The 20,024-nt window shown below is 34.8% G+C and overlaps 1 protein-coding gene across 3 annotated transcripts in view; it reads left to right on the top strand.

Annotated features, from left to right (window-relative positions):
- Uba1 (ubiquitin-like activating enzyme 1) overlaps nucleotides 1-20,024 on the top strand; it is a 381,832-nt gene that overhangs the window by 161,516 nt on the left and 200,292 nt on the right. For all 3 annotated transcript variants that reach the window (XM_090390820.1, XM_090390822.1, XM_090390821.1), the window contains exons 9-10: nucleotides 11,327-11,473; nucleotides 15,560-15,730. In XM_090390820.1, the coding sequence (XP_090246946.1) occupies nucleotides 11,327-11,473; nucleotides 15,560-15,730 (318 nt within the window). The remainder of the gene's footprint in view (nucleotides 1-11,326; nucleotides 11,474-15,559; nucleotides 15,731-20,024) is intronic.

The raw sequence follows: 20,024 nt of genomic DNA, 5'->3' as shown, positions 1-20,024 counted from the left end.
TCAGATATAAAGTGGTGCAATCTTTAAATATAAATTTTCTTTATATTTGAATTAGAATTCAACTTGCAGCCTATCAACTAGTCAAGAACATTGTAATAACTGTATATCGGATCCAAAGTGTAGATTGAGAAGAAGTAGGATCCAACACTATAAATGATTTACTGATAGATTAAAGATTTATGTGCTATTCAAGTTATAACAGTATTTATTGCTAAACTAGGTATACTAGACATGTGTTAAATACAAAATTAATAAGGGAAAACTCACGTAAAAAAATTATTTAATAGTATAATTTTGACTTGTGTGTCCCAGGCATCTTCAGTACATTTTAAGCTCAAATTAAACAACTGACAATTCCAAAAAGTGTCACCTAAGTAGCTAGTGTAAGATAATTAAAAAGGTCAATAAATTTCCTAATAACAACAACAACAACAAAAAAATTATATATACAATAAAAAAATTAGTACTTTATAATTCAACTAATCTTTCCTATCTCCGATAAAGGGGATAGATGTAAACCATCAGATTTCTTTAAGTTAGGAGAGTGAAGTAAAATTTCACATGTTTCTTTATAAAGCTGTTCCATGAGAAACTGACTTTTGTGAAGGCCTCTCGTCTTTTTCCAGTGAACTCTGTCTAGTGATGATAGCATGATCTGCAAGTCCAGACTGTTCAGGTTCAAGATATTGAATATAAGACTGGTGTTCTTCTACCGAATAGAGGCAGATCTTCTTGTTTGTCTGAAATAAGATAATCCACAAGAGCAAGGAATCTGGTAAAAACACCTGGATAATTAAAATGTGGAAGCTTGTCCTTAGGAGAAGTGAGAAAGGAGGAAATTTTTCTGAACGGTCGAAAGGCAACAAAAATATTCAGTGGTTTTAAAACTTTTGTTATACGTTAACTAATGCCTTGTACATAAGGGATAGGAATGAGTGTTATTTTTTCTGTATTTGAAGAGGAAGACATTAAAACTACTCAAAGTTCTTTTGATGAAGGAATTCTTATATCCATTAGATAAAAAGGAATCAAAAAAATAAAAAAAATCGGCTAACACCTATTTGTTCCTGTATAGGGAGTATGCAGGGCCATTTACCCTATCTAACTCTTGGAGACTGAGTGGGTAGTTCAGTCTCCACTGGTAGCCAATCAGAGAGATAGCTGGTCCAAGGCTATCACTGATTCATCGATACGCAGTGAAGAAGGCGGCAAGCTAGTGCCGCCATCTCGTGGTCCCTAACCCTAAAACAATATTTTTAATGTCTAAAAATAGTGTGGGTTCGGCGGTTGATTTTCTCGAGTTTACGGGACGAAAAACCAGAGTTTCCGGAAGAAAAAACTCGCTAGCCTGTGCCTCAAAAAAAAAAAGGGTTAGAAAAATTTCCTGTAGTCAGCGACTAGATTTGAACCACCAAATCCTTTCTTCGTGCGGTCAAGCACTGTAGAGTGCAAATGCCACTTCTACTGAGCTACACGGGCTCTTTTTTTTTTTGAAATCCAAAGTATTTTTTATATTACTTTGGAATACTTATATATATTACTTATATAAAAAATACTTTGGATTTCAAAAATAAAATCTCAGATCTTCATTTGGACGTTTCGGATATCATGATCAGTTTAGATGTTTCTTTTTTTACATATGTTCCTTTATCTGAAAGCATTGAATTACTGCAACAGGCATTGTAAAAATATTTGATTTTTGTAATATATTCTGGTTATTTTTCCTTTAAAACTAAGTTGTATCAACAAATTGAAGCAACAACAATGGACAATCCTCTTTCTCCTGCTATCTCCAACTTCTTTATGGAACATTTTGAACAACGTATGTTAGACAACATTTCTCCCAGACCTACTCATTGGTTCAGATATGTCGACATTTTTGCTATATGGAATGGCTCTTCTGATGAACTTCAACAGTTTCTCTCTAAGTTAAATGCACTTGATCCAAGGATCCAGTTTACCCTAGAAGTAGAATCAAACGAGCAGTTTAGCCTTTTTAGATCTTCTAATTCTTCGCCAACCAGATGGTAACCTACATTTCTCAGTCTATAGAAAGAAGACTCATACAAGCCATTATATCCATGCTGAATCTCATCACCATCCCAGTCAAAAGGCAGGAACTATTAAAACACTGGTTCATCGGGCCCACTCCTTTTGTTCTTCAGACGATCTATGACAGAAAGAACTGCAATATATTACTTCTTGCTTTCTATCTAATGGATATAAGAATTCCTTCATCAAAAGAGCTTTGAGCAGTTTTAATATGTCTTCCTCTTCAAATACAAAAGAAATAACACTCATTCCTATCCTTTATGTACAAGGCATTAGTGAACATATAGCAAAGGTTTTAAAACCACTGAATATTTTTGTTGCCTTTCGACCGTTCAGAAAAATCTCCACTTTTCTCACTTCTCCAAAGGACAAGCTTCCACATCTTAATTATCCAGGTGTTTACCAGATTCCTTGCTCTTGTGGATTATCTTATTTCGGACAAACAGGAAGATCTGCTTCTTCCTGTTTGTCCGAAATATGGTCCGAAATGGCTAGAAGAATACCAGTCTTATATTCAATATCTTGAACCTGAACAGTCTAGACTTGCAGAACATGCCATCATCACTAGATATTGAGTGCATTGGAAAAAGACGAGAGTCCCTCACAAAAGTCGGTTCCTCATGGAACAGCTTTATAAAGAAACATGTGAAACTTTACTTCACTCTCCTAACTTAAACAGATCTGATGGTTTACGTCTATCCCCTTTATGGAAGATAGTACTTTATAATTCAGCTAATCTTTCCTAACTTTTTATTGTATATATAATTTCTTTCTTTTTTTTTTTTTTTTTTTTTTTTATTAAGAAATTTATTGACCTTTTTAGTTATCTTACACTAGCTACTTAGATGGTGCTTTATGGAATTGTCAGTTATTGTTTAATTTGAGCTTAAAATGTACTGAAGATGCCTGTGACACACAGGCGAAAATTATATTAATAAATAATCTTTTTACGTGAGACATATAAATACAAAATTATTAATTTTGTATTTATGTCTGCTCACGGTTTGCCATTATTAAAACTTAAACAGGTGTTGTTTATCTTATTTTAATGATAGTGATAGTAAACTTTATACATGTCCCTCACTTTACGTGATTAATAGATTCTATGAAATAATCACGTAACATGAAATTGCATAAAGTGGGATAGGGATAGGGGTTTCTTCAGAAGGATAAAAAAAAATGAAAACTTTACACCTGTGAGAAAAAGAAAATTTTAATGAATGAATGGCTGGATGAATGAATTTAATTAATACAATGTCATAAACACCTAAACACTACATACTTCTGACAGTCTTCAATTGGATAATGAATGGACTGGATCTGGTGAGTCTGTCTGGATCATCACTCTCTTGAAGTCCCTCGGATGATAGGCTGATGATCTTCAACTTTTTTTTAATGAAACAGTCTAGACTCAGCTGATGGGCAGCATTTTTTCCTCTCTCTATAAAGTTCTTTGTAGCAAGTCAAGAAATTGTGAATTTCTCTCGCAACTTTGCCACTTCTGATCTCATTAGGATCATTTTCTTCAATTATTCTGATGGCACTGTCAATGTGTTTAAAAAAATTCAGTCATTTGTTTTGTTGAAAGCTGTTTGATGGGCTCAGCAACAAAAGGCTTTTGACTTTCATCATTCATGTTATTTTCCATTTCCAGAAGATCTTTATTAGTGAACTATGATGAATGGACTCGAGCAGTTCATCCATATTTGTCTCATCTACATCCTCAAATCCAACAGATTTCGACAGAAGTCAACTGAATAAAAATATATGGAATAAAGAGAGAAATTAGCCAAAACACTAAATGAGCTGTATACAAGATAGTGTTTAAACCAATTTTAACTTATGGATCTGAGAGCTGGGTTAGAAATAACACACTTGACCAAAGACTGCAGATATGAGAGTCTTGAGAAAGATTAGGAGCATGAACAGATGGCATCAATGGCAATATCATATTAAAAACGAAGATATTAGGAAAGAACTTTATTGTCAGCATCCAGGAATGCATTAGCAGAGCTAATCTCGGGTGGTATGGTCACTTAAGAAGAATGGGAGAGGAAAGATTAGCAAAAGTGTTCTCTGCCAGTTTGGCAGGAAGAAGACCCAGATGAAGACCAAGATATAGGTGGATTGATACAGTAAAAAGTGCCTTAGAAGACAGAAATATAAGACCTGATAATATTGGAGTCTTGACATTTAAGACTGATTTGGAGGAACATTGTAGATAGGAAGTGTCCCTCACTTTAAAATTTTTTTTCTATTTTCTAATTTTTCAGGTAGTACTATCATATCCTGTACACCCCCCTTGAGGGTATATATCGGGAATTTGATAATCTTCAACTTTTTTTAATGAAACAGTCAAGACTCAGCTGATGGACAGCATTCTTCCTCTCTCTATAAAGTCCTTTGTAGCAAGTCAAAAAAATTCTGAATTTCTCTCACAACTTTGCTGCTTCTAGTCTCATCAGGATCATTTTCTTGAATTATTCTGATGGCACTGTCAGTGTGTTTAAAAAAATTCAGACCATTTCAAGATGTCGCACCTTGAAACGTTCAAACTACCCAGCACTTACAGCAAAATATTGCACTTTAGGATCAGGATCTATAGCATTCAAATCGTCAAACAAACTTTTCACTTTAGCCTGTATAATCAAGGCGGATAATGGAACATCACATTGATTTTCATGTTCAATCCATTGGGCCAACATCCTTTCCAATTTCTCCGTAATTAGTGTCCTCATCTGTGTTATCTTAGTTGTCGACATTCTCGTCGCACTTTTACAACTTTCTTTTATTTTCTCTGCTTGATTTCTTATTGTTCTTAAAGTTGATTCTGAAATTCCTGTAGCTCTATGTAGACTGTGCACTCATTATGTTCATACCTCTTTATAACTTCTAATTTTTCCTCCAGTGTTATAGCTTTTATCTGTTTTTTAGTCTTGGAATTATTTTGATCACAGTTACCTCTTTTTTCCATAATGTTTGTATTGCAGAAGACTCCAACAATGGAGCTTACTAGTTCTACACCTTCTGTGAGACTGACATGCAGCACAATGCTGCCTTGTCAAAGCGGGGCGTGCACAAAGCCACGCGACCATGCACAGGATGACTGCGAAATTGCTACCGTTTGTGATTTTTTAAATTAACTTTTTAAAATCACGTTATAGTGAGATCGCGTATAATGAGGGATACCCCTATTTAAATAGGAGATACTGAGCTTTATTCAAATTAATAATTGCTGTGGGGGCTAGGGATTTAAGGTAGGGTGGATAGGGAGCCAAAGTTCAAAGGGTATGTTGCAACATCGATGAAAGGATTACAAGTAGAAATAGGAAGTTTGTTACTCTTCTTTAAGCATTTGCTATGGCTGTATCTCGACTACTATACACAAGTCTGCTAGTTTGAGTTTCTTTGTCATATGTAGGAAGACATAAGTCCAGGTGAAAGCCCTTTAAATGTACCACCTGCAAACAGGAAACTGAGATTCCTATCCCTACTTCACACCCTGAACAGTTATCTCTGCTACTATCATACCCAGAACAAATCCAGTCTAGGCATAGGTAGTGGAAGTATGATTATTTGCTATCTAGTTAGGTTTCTTTCATTACTATTAGGTTCAGCCTCGTGTGGTATTTGGTAGTTTTTTTTTTGGCATGTCAAAACTACCTGACTGTTGCTGTGTTTACCATGCATTGTGACCCATGGATGGCCTTCCAGGACTATTTGGCTGGTGGACTTGTGTACAGAGATCGGCAATAAGCCTCCTTCCCTAAGGGCCAGAGATAGTGCGGCATCCAGGGTAGTTTTGGAATCCCACTTCTTAGTACTATTACTGAATGTTACAGTGGATACTCAAACATATTGGATATTTAATTATGGCTCCATGATGGGTGGTGAGCTTTGGTGCTGAAGAGTTCTTCCCTTCAGTATAAATTCTTCATCCTCAATTTTCCAGAAGTCTTCCAGAAGAACTAACCTCCAATCATTTTCATGAATTATAGCAACAGATGATGATGACATAATATGAAACAAAGAGCAGAAATATACCATCTTTTCTAGAAAGTTTTTTTTTTTTTTTTTTTTAAATTATTTGGGAGATCCTTTTGAAAAGATATCTCCTGAAGAATTCTGTACAATACCATTCTAGAAAAGACCAATTATAGTAACTTTCCATAAAACCTTAAATTACTCAAGAGGAGTAAAACTGGTGTGGGATCCATGTACCATACAAGATTTACTGAATTAAATGCACAAGGAATGCAACACCTGTAAGACATACACAAAATTGTAATGTGCTTCCAACAGTGTGTGTTAATATAATCCGCACATTTGACACTTCCTTTCATCACTATATTTGTATTGCACTTTTAAGACACTGAATCCTTGTAGATGTTTTTAAGGGCTAGGAATATAATCAGCCCAAACTGCCTGATGTGTCAGGACAAAGCATGAAATTAAAGAAATACACTAGCAAAAACCTAAAATGCATCTTTAAGGAAAAACACCCAGCTTTATTCCCAAGTATATTAAATATAGAAGGATAACAATGAGATTCCGAAAATCAAAACAGAGCAGAACACTAAATTCTTATTTTTGTTTATTTATTTTACTGTTACCTACTCAGTATATTTTAAAGGATGTTAACTTGTATTCCTTCTCATAACTGTATCCTTATATAGTCTGCATTTTCGTAATTCATAGTGTTCCAAATAAATATGGGTGCAATCCAAAAAAATATGCATATCAAAAATCCATCAACTATTTAAAAAAAAAAAAAGCATGATCACACATGATGAAAGCCTCCAGACACGTCTTAGCAGTATATGTGTGTGTGAAATGGCCATACCAATGAAATTAGTTCTGTTCAACATTTCTGAACATGCTAACAATGTCTGGTTCCTTTTTAATATTTTCATATTTTAATAATTCTGTGATCAGTGCTATCTTTTCACTCCCTTAGTTTTGTCTGTTTCCATCTATAATTTGCTGTCTTTGCAAAAAAAAAAAAAAAAAAAAAAAAAAGGTGCTTAAATACCAGAAACGTTTTTCTCATTTTTAAATATGCTCCATTGAGAATGACTGATATTTTCAAAGTTCTTGCCTCTTTTCATAGTCTGTCATTTTCATGCCAATTTGTTATGACACTCAGTATAACATCTCCAAGAGCCTCCGTAGCTCATTCATTATAGACCAAGCCTTTTGGTTGGAAAGACCTGGGTTTGATTCCCATCAGTGACACGCGAGGAACCTTTGTCTGGTCTTTCGACGAAACACGATTTAGGGAGGTAGGGGTTTTTATTCATCTGCAAACGTGGGTATTTCGTCCACCAGAGGAGGCAAATTGGCCCTGTGAACATATCGGGGAGGCATAGGGCTAACCACCTTATCCTAGAGTATGGTTGCGGTTGAATACTGACCTCAACACCATAAAAGGTAAAGGAGGAGGATTAAGAAAGAGAAACATAAGGTGATCCATATAGATGATGAATAACAGGGGAAACTAAATGTATCCATGATGTAAAATTATTATCCAAGGTCAAGGTTGATCATACTACTTCTGATTCTTGCATTGATGATTCTGGGGGATAGTATTCCACATTATACCAATAACTACTCATTCCACGTTACCTCTAGGATTCAACCAGAAGAGTCCTGAATAACAAGGCATCTGGTCATGATGTGGTACATCAACTATTATGCTAAAACTTGTTCTCTGAATTAACATCTATCTGCATCCTCTTTCCTACTTGACTAGCATTAACCCTACAGCATGGAAATAAGCCTACATTAATTTCAGTAAAATTATGAAGACTACAAACCGTGGTAAGAATAATTACTTTAATTTCCCGACGTTTTGGCCTTCATATCAAGGTCATCTGGAGTATGCACAGACGCACTACCTTGAGGTCCCACCAGCTAATTAGTGCAATAATATAGATTCCACTACTTGCAATTTGCCTCTAGACTGAGGCATTGAAAAGGTTATTTGAAACCCACGGGCATTTGACATTTCTAAAGGATGTAATTAGTTCTTCCACAGATCTGCTGAATAAATTAGTATGCCTTCAACCCTGTATAACTGAGTCACCAAATTATTCTCTAGTTAGTCACTACTTGTCATGGTAGATGACATTCCTCTCCTCAGATGTCCCCACTAATGCATGAGTAGCCTAGGGCTCTTGTTGTCACCCACTCTTTTCATCTGTACATAAATGACCTACTCTCAGTGACTTCAAATCCTATCTGTATTTATACTGATGTCTGTATTGAAGAAATCTTGTCATATGTCCTAACAAATGCCTTAAATTTTGATCTTCCAATACCTCACTAAGATTGCTTGATGCTATTCACAGGAGAAAATCGCACATTCTTCTCACAGACATTTAGTTTCTGCCTTATGCTTTTTCTACAGATACTTTCATGGCGAATGCCCTGAGTGGGTCACTATTGTTCCTTCACCTTTTTTTTTTTTTTTTTTCCCTGAACAAAAGCAGGTGCTGGTCAGCATCCATGTTCCATCTCTCTTTTCTCTGAAACAGCCTCCCTCACCGTCTTTCCTGAAGACTACAACCTTTAAGTATTAAAAACACATTTTTCTTCTTACCCTGTTACCTACACTTGACACTATTGTGCTTCATAGGTCTTGTGACTTGTCATTTCGGTGTCAGGTGTGTGTGTGACTGGCTTTTGAGCAGTTTCGTTTCTCTTGGCACACAGTTATATGCATTTTCCAGATCTACAAAACTTAAAATACATATCCTTGTTTTTCCCATTATTTCTCAGTTATTTGTCTTAAAGTGAAAATCTTATTTTTACAACTTCTATATGGCCTGAATATGGCATGTTCTTCGAAATTTTACTTAGCGTTTTCTGAAGATTACTTGCATAAATCTCACCTGAAATTAAGAGTGGGGAAATTTTTTAGTAATTCTCAGAACTCTCCTACAGATATGTAGTAGGAGAGCTCTGTTCCAATCAACAGGAATTCAACCTTCTGACCAGAACACTTACATACATTCATTCTGGACACGTTAAAGCATTTATACCTTTCTTAGTAGAGAATTTTTAGTCAAATATCATTACTGCAGCTGCCTTTTCACATTTCAGAATTTTTATGGCTTTTTGTATATCTAGTATTAATATGTATGTTTGACTGCATTTGTCTTGACTTCCCTACCACTGATTTATCACTTGTTTCATTCAGTAATTTTTCAGAATAATTACACCAGACACCTAGAATATCTTAAGTTTACATATCACCTTTATCATCACCGATTCATTTTGCACGATGCTCTTTCCTTTGTTTCTAAGCTTTTTTTCAATAACCTCCAGGCATTTTGCCACCTTCCTCATATTTATTATTATTAAGAGAGACCTCCATGGAGTCAGACTCGTCGAGGTAGGCCACATGCTACACGCACCTGCTATCATACTTATTCTTGAATTCATTCACACTGCTTGCACTCGCAACATCCAATGGCAATCCATTACAATCATGCACCACCGTATGAGAGAAAAATCTAGTCCTCACTCCCTTCTTAGTGGCATTCATTCTCAGCTTCCAAGTGTTACATCCCCCCCTTTCTATCGTTATTGTCTTTTTATTGTTAAATTACGTCTCTTTCTTCCCTTCTATCACTTCTATTATATTCTACCCTTTTCTCTTAACTTGGGGCCGTATTTTACTATAAGGATATGGTTCGTGGGCTGAAGAGATTCTCACCAGACAATGGCAATTCTTTTGTTTCTGAGCTAATGCTGGTTCTCACTTCGAACTCAGAGAAAATTTCTATTTAGCTGCACCACCCTAAGTTCTAGATTTTCAACCAGTGACGAATCAAAGAACCAGTATCGAGCTCTGAACAATATCCTTAATTTATGAATCTTATATAAAATAACTCAAGTCTCAAGTTTATCACTATCTTAGTCTGCAGTTGTGATCTCCCTTCCAAAATACCTCCCGCTGTGGTTCGATTTTAATGGGGGTGCAGTAGAAAATGATTTCAGGCAAGGCAATTGTTAAATCAAAAGAAAACATTTAATTATGCACTAAAAAATTACAAATCATGAATAATTCAGACATATGTTCACTTCTAAATCAATTTCAGTTAAATCATAAGCACTCAATCTCTCTAATTCTTTCTTAACAAGCTTAGGTAACAGTTCCACGTGGCACTCGAACAAATGTGAAACAAAGGCTAATGTCTCAACACTATCAAGATTAACTCTGTCATGCATTAACTTCAATATCAATTTTAGATAAAGTATATACACTCAATTTTTCTAACTTCTATTTTAAACAAGCATAGGTATCAAATCCACATAATTTTCAAACAAAGGCAATACAAAGATTAATGTTACAATACTGCTCAGGTTATGCACTTTACTGCTGTTCAGATCATGATCTAATTTTCTACATTCATGTCTTGGAATTTAGTCTGTCTCTCTAAACTGGGTTTCTGGAGTCCTTATGCGAAATCACAATATTCTAGTCTTAAATGTTCTATTAAGGTTACAATCACTCTTTCTGCACACTTTCATTTAACAAAGAAAAGGTTTTTATGTTACCACCCAGTTGGGATCTGCTGAAAAATCATACACATCTCGATACAGCTTCACCTTCAGATTTGTTTCTGGTTCCGTTCGACCTGCAGTTTCCTTCTCGTCAGACTCGGGATAAATGAATCTCGGTCACTGAAGACACGTGCTTGCCTTTTACTGGTTACCAGGTTTAAGCAAAGCCCGACTGTCTATACCAGACCTCAGCTCCGCTGAACGAAATTAACCATTTTTCAGTACCACAAAGTTTAAGGAAATGGAATTAAGATAAAGTAAGTCATTCTACTATGCAAAAGAAAGGTTACAGATAAATTGTGTATTTCTGGATTGATCAGTTGAGCATATCAGATTATTGTAGGATTGCAGTTTTCAGTGAGCAAATTAAACTCCAGTTTTGGTACTGTAATTTTGAAAACGTTTTAAATAGTTTATTAATTTTGCTAATATTTTGAAGAAAGGAACGGAAATTTCATTGGTTATGTCAATTTTTAATTGACAAGTTAGTTTGTTGGTAAAACTTATCTGGACATTTAAAACCAAAGTAGAATATATAGTTTCAGATAATGAGAATTTCCCTATTTTAAAGTTACAACTGTCATAAGATTCTTATTCCAAATTTTGCATCAAATTTATATCCAATATTAGTATCATTTAACTTCAGGTGACATTAGTTTAAAAGCTAATCTTTTATTTAATCTTCTATATTTTGCTTCTTTAGAAATCTCTCAGAGAATCCATGGAATCCCCAGAATTCCTTTTCTCAGATTTTGCAAAGTTGGATAGGCCATCTCATTTGCATATTGGATTTCAAGCTCTTCATTCTTTTAAGCAACAGCATTCACATTTACCAAGTGCATGGAATAAGGTCAGTATATGCATTTTGTTATTTTTAATACAATTTTAGTGAGAAAATTATTGCTAGCTAGTCTGATTGTTTTCGTTGACACAAATAATAATACAATCACTTATGGGATTTTTCATCTTGAAAATGGGCAGACTGGCCAGTGAATACACCCAGATTTAGCAATGCATTGATATTAGTTGCAAAGGCAATAATTCAGCATGGATTGTTCCATGTATTTAAACATCCTAAATATGCACTGTGTAATTCTAGAAAAATTTTTATAGTTAATATCATAGAATTATTTTGAGTTTAACATGTTCATGACTGGGTAATCAGGACTCTTAGCCACCTTAATCACCTGGCAAGGCAAGTGAAAAATTGTGCTTACGGCAATTTAGACCTTGTGCAGTGACAGACATGCCACATATTGTGAGTGTTCTTTAATTGTAACCAAATTTGCATGGTGGGGACTAATGCCTTTGTTTTAACATATATTAGAAAACATTAAGGAAAAAGCTATATTTTGTTGGTATATCTGAATTACTAAATGGTGTAAATATGTGAACCATCAGTTGTCATGCTAGAATAGTAAATATAAGAGAGAAAGAACAGTTGTGAATAGAAATAATACTTTAATTATCAAAACGAAGTACAAATAATTAATGATATTCCTATGCATGTCCTATGTTGCTGGGTGGAGCAAATAATTATGATCATATAAATTACACATAATGATGGCATATGATGAGGGGGAAAGATTTTGTTTGTGTGCAACATATTAGTAACTAACATAATAAACAGCTGCCGTATACATTTGGTAGTTCAGTAAATAACTGAGGGGCTAACCAGTGATCAGGTGATTCATCTAGGCATGGTAGAAATACATATGATTTGATAAATCATCTTGTAGAATTTGTTGTGCTTGTTATGTGTACTTTACTGTTATTGTATTTTGCATGGTTTTCTTAGAATTTTCTTTTAGTGACTCATGATCAGTATGCAATTATTTACATAGTAATATATAAATAATTTCTAGTCATCATTGGAATTATCCACCCTTTTGTGAATCCTGCATACATATACATTTTTTTTTTATATATCAATGTATCTTCTGTTTTATCAGTAATAGATAGCTCACATATTATAGTATTTGGTTGGAAATCAATAGATCGTAGTTCACTTTTTGATACATAGGATTGATTTTTTTTCTCCCCCAGGAATAAATGAATTTTTGCTTACTATGTCTGTTTTTTTTTTTTAGAAAACTAGAAACATTCATCCCCAATAGACACTATACTGCAGAAGCAAAAAAATTACTGTAACACTAAATACAGTGCAGATGCGTTTAATGTCTATGTACAATATTTGGCAAAAATTTGTGCAGTTAGAGACAACTGGAAGGACCCATAATAATGAAAAACACATCCTCTCACACAAATGATATGCTACATGCATGTCAGAACAGTTTTATTGTAGTGCTAAACACAATAATAAATCCATGCTGTATTAGCTTGGTGAAGATGTGACCACCTACATGGAAGCGGCATACATATTCTAAAGCCAGTTCCTACCAGCCATTTATACATATGGGGCAACTTCCCAGCACAAACATGCTATTTTTGAATGGCCCTTATCTTCCCTCCCTCCCACCACACACACACCTGTTCAGCTCATTTTCCATAAATGATAGGGGGAGAAAACAGTTTCCTGCATGTTGTTACACTAAAATAATCTGCTGTGGATGCTTATGCATTGATTATCTCTCATGTTTATGCATATAGGAGAAAAACAAATCTCGAGAGTTAATAATTCAATATCTAAATTTAGTTAGCTAACTAGATTATTTTGCCAGTATTTCTCCTTGTTAACTAAGCCATTTTTTTTCATGGCACAAAGAAATAACTTTAACGGTGTGCGTGTAAGCACACCACTAGAAAGGCAAACACGATGCAAAAAGTGAGGTCCTACAATCCTAACTATAGATGTGATGGAATCTTGCTGCAGGTTTCAATATGATAGTCTTCCAGATTTTTGGTAAAGTAAGGCAGCCAAATTTAATATTTGGAGAATGTTGGATGGATTCTCTGATGGAGAATCTGATGGATTCCAGAAATAGAGTTTCAGATTTATATGCTTCTATATAAAAGAGAGGTTCCCCTTTTCCCTTAATTGAATTTGGTGATTTTTGTCAGTGGCATGTTTTTGTTGCTCCAAAACGGGTAACAGATGTAGTTTTGACATTTCTCCAGATAGATTTTTTTTCTTCTGTTCTTCTAGTTTTTCCAAAGTAAGTTTGCAAGATCAAGGGATACTGCAGATTAAGTGGAGATGATCTTTTGGTAATTGGATAATGGCAGCTCATTTTTGTAATTGCTTGGTCTTTAGGTTATAGCAATGGATATTTTCCATTCTAATTTTTATTTATTTTGAAGAGGGGGTAGAGAATTTGATCTTATGGGGAGGGGAAATATCCCTAAAATGTGCTCTGCGTGTGATCGATTTTATTGGAGACTAGCATCATTGGAGAAGCTATATCCATCATATATCCATATGATGGATATAGCTTCTGGTTTGTGTATAGATTTTCTGTAGATAGAAAAGGATGAAGTTCCATTTCTTAGTTGATTGAACAGAGTGTCAAGGAAGGGCAGAAAATTGAGTTTCTTTTCATTGTGAAATAATTTCTTGGGTTGGCTGTTGAAGTGTGCTAAAAGTTTTACCAACATATCTCAGAAATTTAGTAAAATGGCAGACATGTAACATTGCACAAGCCATATTGAGCATTTCAGAGTGGCAGAGTTTAAGGAACATATTTTCAATATCTCCACAAAAAGATTGGCACATGGAGCCCACAACTGTGCCTTCAATTATTGTGTGTTGAGGGCATCATATTCTCCCACAGAGGGTGGGAGACCATTTTGAGACCTTCAGGAAGGGCAATTCACTACACCCTTAGAGGTGCCAATTAGGAATGTAGGTGCTCACTGTTACAATCAGTCTGTGTTTGCACTTCCTACTGGTGTTGCCTGTGTGCATGTGCTCAGTATCTCTTTCTGTCTGTGAAGATGCTTTGGTGACCAAGGCAAAATATTAGCAGAGTAATTAGCTCGATAAATTTAGCTTTAGATGTCTGTTTCATTCCACAAAACATCAATATGAATAGTCAGCATCTAAGCATGTCAGATTAATCATTATTATATGGATTCTGACTAGTTAACCCCCCTCTTTTTGAGGAAAATTCTGTTGCTATCATAGATAACCAATGGAATGAGTGCAGATACTCTTAATAACTGAGTTTCTCAGTTTTCAGGAATTAAAATCATATCATCGTAGTGTCAGTCACTGCTAGGTTTTGTAGCGTGATTTGTGTTTGCAGTGTAATTTGCTTCTACAGCAATATAGCCAGTATCTTATTTTGTACCTCAGAGATACATTTAGTTACCAATTGTGAAATGTCATCAAAATTTGGATGTAATGATATATTTATTTTAACCTCTGCATGGATTCGAGGTTAATACAGTATACCCTCAATCATCCTATGCAGAACAAACAGCAGTAAGTGTTCATCAATCCCTTCAATAAAGCATCCATTTTCTCCATTCACTTTGGATCTATTGCACTATATCAGTGAAAGGTTGGATTCAATTTTTTTGCATACACTCATCTGCAATCCTATCCCTTTAGTTATAACTTTGCTCATCATTCCATATCCTTTCTTACTTCATTTATGACATTATTGCATAACTGAATTATGACTATCCCTTTTGCAATGGTAAAGGTAATGGCAGCATGTTATTTAGTTATCATTTAGGATCATGACTGAAAATTCACATCACAACTGATCTAAGTGGAATTCATCCTGTACATTTTCCATTAATCAGACCTTATGGATTTTAATATTTGTAAAAGCATGACACAGCAAATATTTGGTAGTAAAACAATTTGTTACCAGTAGTGGGTAATTAAAGATCAGTTGCAATAAATATGAATGTGATCACTCATTTAAACGCATACTGTTGACATATAAGCTATTTACATATGGAATAATAGTTGAATTTCATGTAATTACTTTCTTAGATGAAGATCATAAACTGCTTTTTCTTTAAGGATGATGCTGAGGAGCTTGTGTCTTTGGCCCGAGAAATTAACAAGACTAGTCCTGCCAGGGTAGATGAATTGGATGAAAGTTTACTTCATCGTTTAGCATATGTTGCAGCTGGTGATCTGTGTCCTATGCAAGCTGTTATAGGTGGTGTTGCTGCCCAAGAATTGATGAAAGTATGTTCTTTTAAATTAGTTATTTGCTCCCATACTATCATTGATGAATTTGAAATAAACTTAGTGTTATTAATTCTCGTTGTCATTCTAAACTGTGTTATTCTTCATTGGACTCGGAGATAACGTTTTATGTAATTTAGAGAAGTTCGTGCGTTTAAATGTCATTTTCTGTATAGATTATTTCACTCCACTGCTATAGTGTAGGTTTGGTAATATAACTGATTACTATGATTTGATATGATAATTTCCAAAATTGTATATTATGATTACTTTTATCTTGTGGAGAAAACTGGATACAAAAATGCCTAAATATAGCATAAGCAAGAGAGTTAATTTATTACTTGAAGCACTCTGATGTCTGTTGCCCCAAAGTGATGAATGCCTAAAAAACGACAGTAACTTGATGTTATGAGGTGTGTGTGTGAGAGAGATAATTATCTAACTGGTTAGTTTTTCTTCTAACTAGTAAGGCTCAGAGTTTGAATTCCACTGCAGACATGGAGATTGGCAAATGTCTAAGTTGTTGATTAATATTATTGCCAATGTGAGACCATTACTCTGCTTATTGGGGATCTGAAGTAACTTGAAAAATTCCTACATTTTGTCTCATTTGTCTGCGTCTGATAAGATCTGCTCGAATGTATATAGCTCAAAAGAAGTAATGAAATTCATTCCTTTATTGAGTGTAGTGCTTGCTCAACCAAATCTTGACAGAGGGAGACAAGTGTTGCATTATTCACATATAAGTGGATCATCAGCCCTCAGTAAATAAGAAAGTGTAAGATGACTGAATGTAGTAAGAAGTCAACTTCCTCTTTTGTTTTCCTTTGATTTGACTGCCAATACTAATGTCATGTTTAATTTAATTTTATTGTTGTTGAATTTATTATTGCTATTACAGCCTTGATCATGATTAATGTGATTTTGAATAATGCAATGTTTGATTTAGTGTGAAGTGTACAATAATACTAGGTTACATTTATTGCAAACCAAAATTCAGTTAATGCAAGGCTATGCCATGCACAGTTCAGATTACCGAGTGACCATTAGGATTTTAGATGCTGCCCCCCTTCAGCCTTCATGTTAGTTTTCATGATTTGTTTTAATCGTTTTTAAGAAGTACCCTTAACAAAATGGACAAAAGGAAGACTCCTTCAGATAAAAACACTAAGAGCGCAAAAAAAAGTCATTATTACACTGGGGCAAAAATTTAATGTGATTGAATGACATGAACGTGGTCACATCAACACTAAAATAGGACAAGATGCTAGAATGCCTGAATCTGCAGTACAGAATATTTTAAAACATGCATGGGAAACAAAAGAAAAAAAAGGTAAAGTTGCATCAACTCTTTGTAGTGTGTAAATCTACAAGGAATAGTCTTTTAAGTGTATGGGTTGGGGATTGCAATCAAAAACATATTCCCTTAGCAGAGCAGCCATTCAGACAAAAGCTTTACATTTAAGAAAGAAATAAAATAAATAAGAAAAGAAAAAAAAACATTTAATGGAAGTGTTATGATAAGCAAGGGAGTTAATTTATTACTTGAAGCACTCTGATGTCTGTTGCCCCAAAGTGATGAATGCCTAAAAATTACAGTAATTTGATGTTTTGAGGTGTGTGTGTGTGTGTGTGTGTGTGTGTGTGTGTGTGTGTGTGTGTGTGTGTGAGAGAGAGACACAATTAGTTTGACCAATTTAAAAATTGAGTTCAGCTGCATAATGTTCAAATTACCAGTGAGGCAGCCAACACAAAGGAGGATGCAGTATCTAAATATCCTTATGTTTAAAAAAAAAATAATAATCAAAGATGGTGGATATGCTGATCAACAAATATTTAAAATGGGTGAAACTGGTTTATTCCAAAAAAGATTACTTCCAGAACTTATTTTAAGTAAGAAAACAGTTCAGTCTATGCTGCTAAATTATTTCAATAAAAATGTTTCTGCCAGTGTAAGCTTACCTGTAGGAGTGATATTTAGAATTTTTGAATTTTATTCTCTATAACTACCCTGTGACTTTTTTTAACAATAAATTTAAATTATAAGTATAGATGGTCCCTCGGTTGTGGACGACCCGGGTTACGGCATTCCATGCTTACAAACCGGTTCCCAAGGCTCTCCATAAGAATAATTAAATTAAAAATTTGGGAACTAGTTTCTTCCACACATATAAACAAATAAAAATATTCCAACAACATATAAACATGCCTGCATGGTGTGAGCGATCAGGGCTACGAAAGATGATCCTTGAGAAAGTTCCTGAAGAATTATAACATCTATGGTGCTATCAAAAACATTGCTTCACTTCCTCCCAAGATAAGCAATCAACAATGAAAGGGTTATAGAACAAACTGTGTCCTCAATTCTGTGTTGATTTTCGTGCTTCACAGAAGAAGACATTGCCGAAGCCAGAAAAGCTGTGGTGGATAGTGGCAATGCACTGCAATTGGACATCAATGAAAATGATATCATTGACCTGAGCCCCATTCGCGAGAAGCAGCTGATAGAAACACAAGTACATGAAGAATCAAAAGATTTTTCCAAGAAACCAAGAGAGTTTGTGACAAAAGAATTAGTTGAGACTTTCGTCTCATTGAAGCAGGATTTGCTAAGCTTGAGGAGCAAGATCCTAACATTGAGCAGTTTACAATGGTTTACCATGCACTTAGTGAGAACATTAGCTGCTACTGATGAAAAGAAAAGCTGTGCAAACAACCTAGATACCTTTTTCAAGAAACTAACTTCAGTGGTAAGCTCTCCTCCTCCAGCAACAGAATCAAATCCTTTGTTTGAATTAAAAGAAAGAGGAAAAAATTTTCTGTAACTTATTATTACAGTAGAGGGGTATTATCATCATTATTACTACTACTATTACCACCACCACATATGTGCTGTTCATCAAGGATCCAAGATACATACAAATCCGACTTAAAGACGTACTCAGGAACGTATCTTGTCCATAATCCAGGGACTACCTGTATATTCTTTTTATCCTTTACTGTAATATTTCATTAATAAATATATAAAAACTTGTTTAAATTTTTTCATTGTCTATTTCTGTCAAGCTGGAATCAATACCATATTTTACATATGATAAAAGTTACATTTTACTTATAAGTTTGAATAGTGAGAATAGTGAATAGTGAGAGTTCGAATAATGCAACCACTTCATCTTTGTATTCATTATCTGCACTAATCAACATCATAATCTGCACAGTATCTCCATGGAGTCTGGAGACTCATCGTAAGAGACTCAAACTAACTATTATACACACAAAACCTATCATACCTCACCTTAAACTCATTCACTGTCAGGGAACTTGTAACTAATTCTGGCAATCCATTCCACTCATTCATCACTCCACTCAAAAAAATTTGTCCTGCCATCTGAATTTTTTTTTTATTTCAGTCATACAAAAAAAGAAATGGTTTGATGAAAGTTGTCATTAGGTTATTACTTTGATCTTATAAACAGTCTGTAGTTTGTATGTAGAACCGACAAATAGTATCTGGTAAACGCACAAGTTAGTCTGCACTGTCATTTCTCTTAATTCCAATGTGGCTAGGAATCCAGCACAGCTGAATCTCAAAATTGAGAACCTTCAATTTGTACAGTAGCAATAAAACCTTGCAGAGCACTGGGTGTGTATTATACGTAAAAGATGAGATGGATTGTAACGAACGAAGTATGTAGATTACACATTTTTGGTGGTGGATTTTGCATATGCATGAGCTCGAGTGATGATGAGCTCAAGTTGAAATGCATGAAACTCGTATCATTGTATGAATGCAAACCTGCCATGGAGGAATATTGTTTGGTGTGGATAATATTGTCAAGATTCATGGCATATGTGCATAATCTCTTCAACACACATACCAAAAGGAGGTTTGGCAGTCTAATGAGTGTGATATTGAGCCTACCAAAGGAGAGGAAAGATCCTAGTCCATGCAGGGATGCTCTGGAAGAGACTTTATTTTTAGAGTGTAGTTAAAAGAAAACAATTTCTTTCAAATTGAGAGAGCTAGTTCATTTGCTTCAACAAAAATACTGAGTGTGTGAAAGGCAACTGCAGCTATCCATATACCATGATAATGGATAGGATCCAACCATTGCAGCTACTTTGGCTTCAGAACTATGATCTTGGTATCTGTGATCTAACTTTGAATGTATAAGTGCATAATAAAGATGCAGTGAAAGCTGCTCAGCATCTCATTCACTAGAGGATTGTTTGAAAGAAATTCAGTGATCTTGCACTTTTCCTAAAGTTGACGAATATATGCAAAAAATGTGAT

This window comes from Typopeltis vanoorti, chromosome 3 (genome assembly GCF_054136105.1).
Source record: "Typopeltis vanoorti isolate ZY-2024b chromosome 3, IOZ_Tvanoo_1.0, whole genome shotgun sequence".
NCBI lineage: Eukaryota > Metazoa > Arthropoda > Arachnida > Uropygi > Thelyphonidae > Typopeltis > Typopeltis vanoorti.
Note: the sequence above shows the minus strand (reverse complement) of the source record. Positions and strands in the feature narration are given on the sequence as shown.